Source organism: Bison bison, unplaced genomic scaffold (assembly GCF_000754665.1).
Source record: "Bison bison bison isolate TAMUID 2011002044 unplaced genomic scaffold, Bison_UMD1.0 scf7180017864282, whole genome shotgun sequence".
In the NCBI taxonomy this organism is placed as follows: domain Eukaryota; kingdom Metazoa; phylum Chordata; class Mammalia; order Artiodactyla; family Bovidae; genus Bison; species Bison bison.
The window spans coordinates 1115466-1125251 of NW_011494854.1; the positions used below are offsets into that span (position 1 = coordinate 1115466).

A 9786-nucleotide genomic window follows, 5' to 3' on the forward strand; every position below is an offset into this window, starting at 1 on the left:
CAGGCATAAATATAACATTCAGTCTGATGGAAATATTCTGAGATAAATAACATTGTAATCATGTATTTCTAAAGATGAGTGAAATAAAGAATTTTTCTTCCTTGTGGGTCTGTTTTTAGCTCTTTAGTCAATATTTAGGTAAAGATATGGGGGTTTGTGAAAAATAGAGCAAACTGTCAGCTTTAATGCCTTTACCTATCTACATGCATAGATATTTTCATATAGGAGTATCATAGAGTTATTAAAAATGTGATGACCCATTATTTTTAATTAGTGTTAATATCATACTATTAATTTTTACGTACTAATTTTTACTAGTATGATATTGATAGCATTCATAATTATTGCTCCCTAGTTGTATGAGTTTTAAGAGTTTTTAATATTTTTTGGATATTAAACCTGTCTGGATATATTATCTTCTTTCATTCAGTAGGCTACCTTTTTTGTTTTATTGGTAATTTCTTTGCTGTGCAAAAGCTTTTTAGTTTGATGGAGTCCCATTTATTTTTGCTTTTGTTTCCCTTGCCCGAGGAGACATATCCAAAAAAATATTGCTAAGAGTAATATCAAAGAATGTACTTGCCTTTGTTTTCTTCTAGAAGTTTTATGGTTTCAGGTCTTACATTTAAATCTTTAATCCATTTTCAAGTTTATTTTTGTATATGGTCAGAGAAGGTGGTCCACTTTAATACTTTGGCATGTAGCTTATTTTCAGTTTTCCCAGCACTGTTTGTTAAAAGAAGCTGTCTTTTCCCCAATCTTATATTCTTGCCTCCTTTGTCATAAGTTAATTAACCATATACATATGGGTTTATTTCTGGGCAGGGAAGTCAGTTTGTTTACCAGTTTTCAGAAAAATAAGTAGGTTTTTTTTTTTCTTTCTTAGCATCCTCCAAAGGTGATTGCTTTTCTGTTTTTTATAATTATTATGAACTAATGAATTTTAGCAAATGAGATGTCTTTTAGTTCTTGTGTAGACTAATAACTGTTTAAACACTTGTGTTTGGTTTTAGTTGGCTTGTGTCCTGATAATATGACCCAAGCAATCTTTGGTAGCTTCTTCAAACTAAGGCATTTTAATCTGTGGTTTAGGTGTTCATTGGAAAAAACACATATTTAAATAAAACACTCACACCATTAGGTGATGTGCACAATTACTGAAAGTATGAAAAAACTCCTTGTAAGTTCAGAATGCTTTTATCCTAGACAAGTAGAGTTGAAATTTAATTTTTATTAAAATAGGCTAATATTTGATTAAATAGAATCTCTATACTTGATTGAAAATTAATTCTATCTCATATTAGGAAAGTATTTTGAGCTCCAGAGTATTGGAGAATGTTTATTGAAGTGCTGAAATTAGTTGTGTTCCTAGACTTCCTGGAAACCATTCTAGTAAAGATTATTAAGGTAGCCTTTTGTTTTGATCATAGACTTCCATAGTGACTCAGAATATTACATTCACATGATCTTTCTACTTCTGTTATTCCTTGAACATACCATACTGAAGAGGCAACTTTATCATTGCTACACATACCTTAAAAACATACTTGACATTGTCTTTAAGCAGTTAATCTATAGTTTGCACACAGAAATAAAGATTTCTTTCAGGTAATTTCACTGTTTTTGAAATGTCCCTTTTCCTCATTTCAAAAGTCTCAAAATAGCTTTGGTGGCCTAAAATGTTTAAGAAGTGTTTTTTGAATGGATTCAAGACAAAGACTGTTGGAGCTTTTATTCGTTTCTCCACATCCTTCCTTACATTATTAAAAGAGCTTAATTTGGAACTCCCTGCTGCCTAGTGGGCTTTCCTGGTAGCTCAGATGGTAAGGAATCCGCCTGCGATGTGGGAGACCTGGGTTGATCCCTGGGTTGAGAAGATCCCCTGGAGGAGGAAATGGCAACCCTCTCCAGTATTCTTGCCTGGAGAATCCCCATGGGCAGAGGAGCCTGGTGGGTTACAGTCCATGGGGTTGCAAAGAGTCAGACACGACTGAGTGACTAAGCACAGCACAGTGGCCTTCAAGGAATTCATGAATCTCTGAATGATGTAAAAAATTTCTATGTATATGTACATTTTTTATGAGAAGTTCCATAGCTCCTACCATATTTTCAAATGAATCTTGACCTCTAAAACTGAGCTATTTATAAATTCTCCTGAGAACACTTGGTCATAAAGCAAATAAATAGTTCTGTAATAAGGAATGGCAGTAAGAAAATTACTTTTGAGTAGTTGTAGAATCAGATACAGATTTTAATGGGGTGAGAAATGAGAGGGAGATGAGAGAACAGACATAGTGAGCAGAGAGTGATCAAGAGTGAATGTAGGGAGAAAATAGAGGCTGTATGTGGATATAATTCAGAGTTTTTTTTTCTTTTTTCTTTTGAGCAGGTTTTGAGCATGTTTAAATGTTTGCCATTTCTCCCTTATTCACTTGATAACACCTGGTGCTCCTTTACTGGGAAGCCATTTTCTTGGCTGTCTCTTTTCCCCTTTCTCAAGTAGCTTGTTCATAGTTCTATTTCAATACTTGTCTCTTTGTCATAATAGTAGATTTTCTTTAATATTACTCTCTTGAGACTATCGATTCCTCCAGGACTTGCACCGTTTTGTGTGTCCCTTGTGCCTGCCTGGTACGTAAGGTACTCAGTAATATGCAGTGAAGGTGCTAAACCTCCAGTTATCTTATTTTCTGGTAAATTGCTTATTTTCTCTTGAAATTCAAGAAAGCGGTTACTTTACTTGAAATCTTTGTATCTTAAATTGTGATCACTTCTGTATAATGTTCTTTAGTAATGTTGGCAGTTTATTAAACCTAAACCTCAATTGCCCTGAAGTATACCCAAGGGAACAGCATTAACTACCTTATTCATTGTTAGATGGATGTGGGATCTTTTCCCAGTTCTGTGTTGATTAAGGCAAAGAAAGTCTTATTAAGCTGTTTGTGTTCATTACTCGTCAGAGGCAAAATAGGCTGAAGCTTATCACACGGAAAACCACATCACAAATTGTTTTTTGTTGTAGACTAGACATTTGAAGAGGATCAGAGCACAATAGTAACTCAGATCATAAAATGGAAGACTAAGAAGATTTGATATTTTCATGGATATGTGCAAAATGCTTTATGGAAGAGTATAATTTTTTTACCAAAAATATTCATGATAATTTTAGGAAAAGACTAAGTGTCTGATACTGTCTTCATTACATCATGTTTATTCTATGGTTTTTCACATTTGGGTTTTATTATTTTATATATACTCTATCTTGTCCTTAAAGAAACTTGGAGCATTTGGTATCACCTTAACTCTAAAACAGTTTATGGAAAGAAACTTTTGCAAACACTGCAGTCCTCTTTGTCTTCTTGTTTATCATCTACCCTAAGCCTGGTACTTGTAGTCAAGCCAGTAAATAAATGGGTGTTAGGTGAATAACTGTACCTTTCCAGGAGAGTATAGTTTCCCTGGATTACTTTTGCAAAACACAGCACAAATACTGTTGGATAGAGTGCATACTCACTAAGTACTTAGTTGTCAGATTTTTAAAAATTTCTTGTGTATTTTTGCCTTACCCACTGAAGAAAATCTGATGTACTCATATTTTGTTGTATCATTCCAGAGTCAAGCTGTCGTTTCAGCCTAATGTCCGTATTCTTTGAACTATATTACTGTTTCAGGATCTTTATCTTGATGAAAACAATCAGAAATATGAATAAAGATTTACATGTGATGTCTATTTAAAAAGTTGCTTCATTGCCTTCCCTGACGGCACAATGGTTAGGGGACTCGTGCTTCCATGCAGGAGGCATGGGTTTGATTCCTGGCCGGGGCACTAGGACCCCACATGCCACACGGTGTAGCCAAAAGAAAAAAATAAAATTGTATGTTTCAGTTGTTTTTTTTTTTTTTTTTTTAACAATGATGAATTGCATTCTGATAACAAAATGATGGCTTCATCTTCTGAAATAGTGTGATGAAATAGATGTGGCAGCTACTTAGTAGTTCAGTTCTCACACCAATTTAAATAAAGAATTCATTTTCATTTGTGATTCTAAGGAAAAATTCACTTTTTAAAGAGTTTCAGGCTTACATTTCTACCTTACCAAACTTATCTCAATGTGATCAGTACGGGCAACTTTAATTATTGAACCCTTGAAAGTGCCTTGTCTCCCCAACCCCTTCCCTTTTTCCTGTCATGCACTATAAAACTTAAAATATGTACCGTTGTTTAAAGTCTGTTTGCATCTAACACATTTTAAATTAACATCAATCTTCCTTTGTTTACTCTCAGGTGGTTTGATAGTGGATTTTTGTTTTTCTAAAAAAAAATTGAGAATGGATGTCCAGTTCTTTTTTCCTCCATTTTAAATTTTGGTTATTATATTTGAAGGGCTTTGCTCTCTTATTTTCAGAGAGGGCAGTGGCACCCCACTCCAGTACTCTTGCCTGGAGAATCCCATGGACGGAGGAGCCTGGTGGGCTGCAGTCCATGGGGTCGCGAAGGGTTGGACACGACTGAGCGACTTCATGTTCACTTTTCACTTTCCTACATTGGAGAAGGAAATGGCAACCCACTCCAGTATTCTTGCCTGGAGAATCCCAGGGACGGCGGAGCCTGGTGGGCTGCCGTCTATGGCATCGCACAGAGTCGGACACGACTGAAGTGACTTAGTAGCAGCAGCAGCAGCTCTCTATTTTAACTTTGGAAGATAATAACCTGTTGACTTAATATACACCTCAAATGAGCGATTCCTTTGTTTTTTCCCTAAGTCTCTAAAAGACGTTGATTTCACACATGGCAAGTATTCAGTAAATAAATATTTCTTAAATGAATGAGTGAACATGAGAACTTAAGTTTAATCTGTAACTTTAAACTGCCAGTTTAAATATTTTAGATATGATGATAATCAAGGTAGACAAAATATAAAAATGGTACTTTCCTATAACAAGAAGCTAAAATTATGCTGAAAGTGGCTGTTGTTTAAGTACATCATTTCTTTTAAATTAAAAATTAATTTCTGTAGTTTATAATGAGAAAAAACTATATGTGAGTAGTGTTTCTAGGCAGTATACTTGACTTCCTGGTTAAAATCATTTTGTTTGTGCTTAGTAGACAAATTCTGTTATTAAACATTTAATCATTATGAATTTTTAAAATTTTGATGATACCATCCTTTCCTATTCTTTGATGATTCCAAATATCTCCTGCCAGTCTACAGCTCCCTGGTGAGCTGCACTTGTACACATAATGTTACATATTCCTCAAACATATGTTTGAGGAATGTGTACATATTATACACTTGTACACATAATGTTACATATTCCTCAAACTCAACATATATAATATTAATTCATCTTCTTCCCATCCATGCTTGCTCTCTTCCTCCATTTTCTATTTTAGTCAATACTACTACTGTTGATATTTACCCTTTGTAGAATGAGAGACTATCATTATTTTCTACCTTGAAAGCTGTACTAAATTCTATAATTTCTGTCATTTAAATATTTCTCTAATTCAGCCCATTCTTTTCAACAGCGCCTCTAATTTGACATGTGCTAGAGTGCTTTTGCTATCTGCTAATAGGTATTCTTGCCTCTAGTCTTGTTTTAGTGCCTTTCTCCTAAGAAGCAGCAGTATTTTAAAATTCAAATCTAATATTATCATTGTACTGCTTAAAATTACTTCTTATTGCCCAGTCTAAGTTCTGTAAATAAAAAACTTACAGATACGAAACAAGTAACATAAATAATAATAATAATAACAGATATTTACTTATTGCCACTGCCAATCCACTGTTTTAAGCTGAACCATCATTTCACTTAACCCCTTTAAAGTAGGTGTTATTATCCACCTACATTAACAGATGAAAAAGCAGAGTGTTTGACTAACTTGCCTAAGATCAGAAGAGTCAGAATTTAAACCTAAACAATTTAGGCTTCATAGCCGAAATCCATTGTTAACAATGATGTCTTTGGTTTGATATAATTGGGGATTGGGGACTGTGGCAAGTATGCTTGGCCCAAGAGGGCAGTTACTATTTAGCTCCAGATAATTGTCAGCATGTAAGAATGTGGGCCCAATACTGTCAGATCTTCCTATAAGTGGAAATCTGAACTTTTACAAGAAGTGTCCAATGTGTCCAATTTTTAAATGTCAGTAACTAAAAACAAAGCAAGATAAACATCTCTGCAGGTTGCATTCAGACAAGTAGCCTTCAGTTTACAACCTTTGGTCTTCAGCATACAGGTTACATTTCTAGCTTCATCTCTCATGGATCACTACTTACAGTCTAGTTACACTGGGCAGTTTACAGTACTCTTCCTATTGCTCACATCACACGCTGAACATACATATAGCCACCTGTTTCTCTCACTATCCAGACCCTAAGTTCTCATTGTCTGTAACGTGGCATGTGTTAGCTACCTAGGCATTGGGATGTTTAGAAATCTATTTAGAGCTAGCTTATAAGCACAAAGAGCATGAATGGACTCACATAACCATACTATAGGAATTGGAGTCCTAAGGATGATCAGAACCAGGGCTTCAGATGCTGGCAGAGTTCTTGCCATCTTGGATCTATCCTTCTAACTCTGTGGCTCTGCTTCATTCACTTTGGCCTTAGACAGTCTCTGCCGTAGACTAGGAACATGACACCTGATATTTCCAGACTCACATCTTTACACCTTCCCTTTACCTCCAGTTTAAAAATCCCAAATAGGTACTCTGGCTCAGCTTACATCAGGTTCCCACCCCAACCCATCAATATTGGTAGAGACAGCATGTGTGTGTATGTATGCACATGTTTGCAGGCACACTGCACACATACACAGAAACACACACAAATTTCAAATCAGGCAAGATTCTTCCTTAGGGCATGATTTTAAGGTGTTATCTGACTAACTGAAGGCTCCAAAGAGGAAATGTTTTCATTTGTACAGAGACCCAGTGGAAGGATGCTGAATACTTTTTAAAAGATCCATCTTGCTATAATAAACAAACAAAAAAGATTGCAGGGGGCAGGTCATGCAGATAAACTGCTGTGCAGAAAAGAGTTCAGAAAGGAGAAGGCCTGACTGCTATCCTTTGAAAGACCTGCTTCCAAGGTCAGCCCTTGACTGATATCTGGGATCTTTGATTTCAGGAGGGTTTCCATCATCCCACTGATAAAACTGGCTCTCTATGCCCAAATTGTACAGACAGTGTAGTTTATGATGAACGTACTTGTTTTCTTCCTGGGAGGTATGTGCCAGGCCGTGGGTACCTCTGTGTGATCAGCTCCCAAAAAAACCTTGGGCAGAGCCTCTTAATGAATTCGCGGGTTTGTATTTCAGACATACTGTCCCAGCACCTTGATGGACACATCCTGTGTTACTCTGCAGGGAGAGGACTCCTGAAAGTTTCCTCTAAACTTCACCCAATATGCCTTTTTCTTTTCTCTTGTATTTTTTGCTGTAATAAATCATAAGACTATCTGCTGTCTTGTGAGTCTTCCTAGTGAATCGTCAAGTCTCAAAGTGGTCTTAGGAACCCCTGACACAACTATTTAGGCTGAATAGGTGTGGGCAAGAAATGATGGACGCATGGTCCACGGTGTTGGGACTCATTTGAAAGATATTTTAAAAGAATTGATGGGATTTGGTGATTGTTTTACTGTGGGGAGAAAGACATAGGAAAGTATCAAGGATGTCTACAAGTTTCTTAATTTAACAACTGATTAAGTGGTAGTAGCCGTTTACTAGGGTAGTAGCATAATATAATAGGAATAACTGAAGGATTCAAGTTGAGATGTGAGTGGTTATTAGCTTTGTTATCACAAGCACATCTTTTGAAGCTCAGTTATCCAGCTGAGACTGTTATGAAGATTGAAAGGAGACATTTGAAGAAATTTTTTATGTTATTAGGTGTATATAAATGTTCGTTATGATGGTTAAGTTACCGTTTTTTTAAGTACCTAATGTGTGCCAGGCATTTTGCATATTGTTACCACTATTTTTGCATTATAACAGTTTTCATTGTTTTAAAATTCAGAGTAGTTAAAATATTGGGATTTTATTCTTTTCCTTTTTACTTTAGAAGGTCTGTATTGTATTACTTGTCATATGATATTGGAAGCAGGTAAATTGTTGGTTTTTAGACTCCCAGGCCTGGTTATTAAGCACACGATGTGCAGTAAGGAGATTTGCCAAGATTACAGCATTATTCTGAGGTTGAGACAGAGCACACTTCCCACTGTGCTAAAAGCCTCTTATTTGTATATTATGTAGATGAATAAAGGAAATTTGATTCCATAATTTCAGGTCTGTTGGGTCACAAATACAATACCACATTTTATTGTTGAACAACAGCCAGTTACACATGCAAGGAAAGGCATGTATTTGTGAGGTTATCTTGAGTATAAGATGTCTAGATTTCAAAGAAATAATGATCTTCTCTTTCTCTCATAGACCACTTCACCTGCATTGTGAAGGTGCTTTTTACCCTACTGTATACACAAGGTCTTGTGGCACTTTCAGTTAAATGCAATGAGGATGATAGGTCAGCCTGGAAACACACAGGAGCCCTCAAAAAGGTTAGTGTCTTGTCTAAATTTATCATTTAGTAGTTTGGTGAACTCATTTAAATTGGTGGTATGAATGAATGAGATTAGGTGTTTGAAAAGCAAAGTGAATTGTTAACAGTATTTTAATTGGAGATGGAGCACCGTCAGGTTAAAAAAGTTAAAAATGTTTTCCTTGCAGAGTGAGGTCTTTTTTGTCTATCTATAAACCTTGGCCTTTCCCTTTTTGTATCTGGACAGTTTTGTTTTGCTTTTGCTGCCAGCCTTAAACTTCCAGAAGTTATAAAACGTACATCATCATAGTTGGCAAGTAATAAAATGTATGTAGGCTTAACTGTTTTACTTATCTGTCATCTTTTCTTCTCCTTGCCTCATTCCCAGTCACAATCCAAAGATCACTTTTGACTCACTACTTGTAGATTTAAAAATCCTTCCCTTTTCTTGGGGCTTCCCCTCGGGCTCAGAGGGTAAAGAATCCACCTGCAATGCAGGAGACACAGGAGATGCAAGTTCTATCCCTGGGTCTGGAAGATCCTCTGGAGTTCAGTTCAGTCCAGTCACTCAGTCGTGTCCCACTCTTTGCGACCCCATGGATTCTTGCACGCCAGGCCTCCCTGTCCATCGCCAGCTCCCAGAGTTTACTCAAACTCATGTCCATTGAGTCAGTGATACCATCCAACCATCTTATCCTCTGGCATCCCCTTCTCCTCCTGCCTTCAGTCTTTCCCAGCATCTGGGTCTTTTCCACTGAGTCAGTTCTTCGCATCAGGTAGCCAAAGGATTGGAGTTTCAGTTTCAGCTTTAGCATCAGTCCTTTCAATGAATATTCAGGACTGATTTCCTTTAGGATGTACTGGTTGGATCTCCTTGCAGTCTGAGGACTTTCAAGAGTCTTCTCCAACACCACAGTTCAGAAGGATCAATTCTTCGGCACTCAGCTTTCTTTTAGTCCAACTCTCACATCCATACATGACTACTAGAAAAACCATAGCTTTGACTAGATGGACCTTTGTTGGCAAAGTAATGTCTCTGCTTTTTAAATGCTGTCTAGGTTGGTCATAACTTTTGTTCCAAGGAGCAAGCATCTTTTAATTTCATGGCTGCAGTGACCACCTGCAATCATTTTGGAGCCTCCCAAAATAAAGTCTCTTACTGTTTCTACTGTTTTCCCATCTATTTCCCATGAAGTGATGGGACTGGATGCCATGATCTTAGTTTTCTGAATGTTGAGCTT

The 9786-nt window shown here is 36.6% G+C and overlaps 1 protein-coding gene across 1 annotated transcript in view; it reads left to right on the plus strand.

Moving 5' to 3' along the window:
* The window catches only part of UBR3 (ubiquitin protein ligase E3 component n-recognin 3 (putative)), a 205486-nt gene that overhangs the window by 182166 nt on the left and 13534 nt on the right, over nt 1-9786 (plus strand). Inside the window, 1 exon segment of the mRNA XM_010849413.1 lies at nt 8440-8564. Within this exon segment, the coding sequence (XP_010847715.1) occupies nt 8440-8564 (125 nt within the window).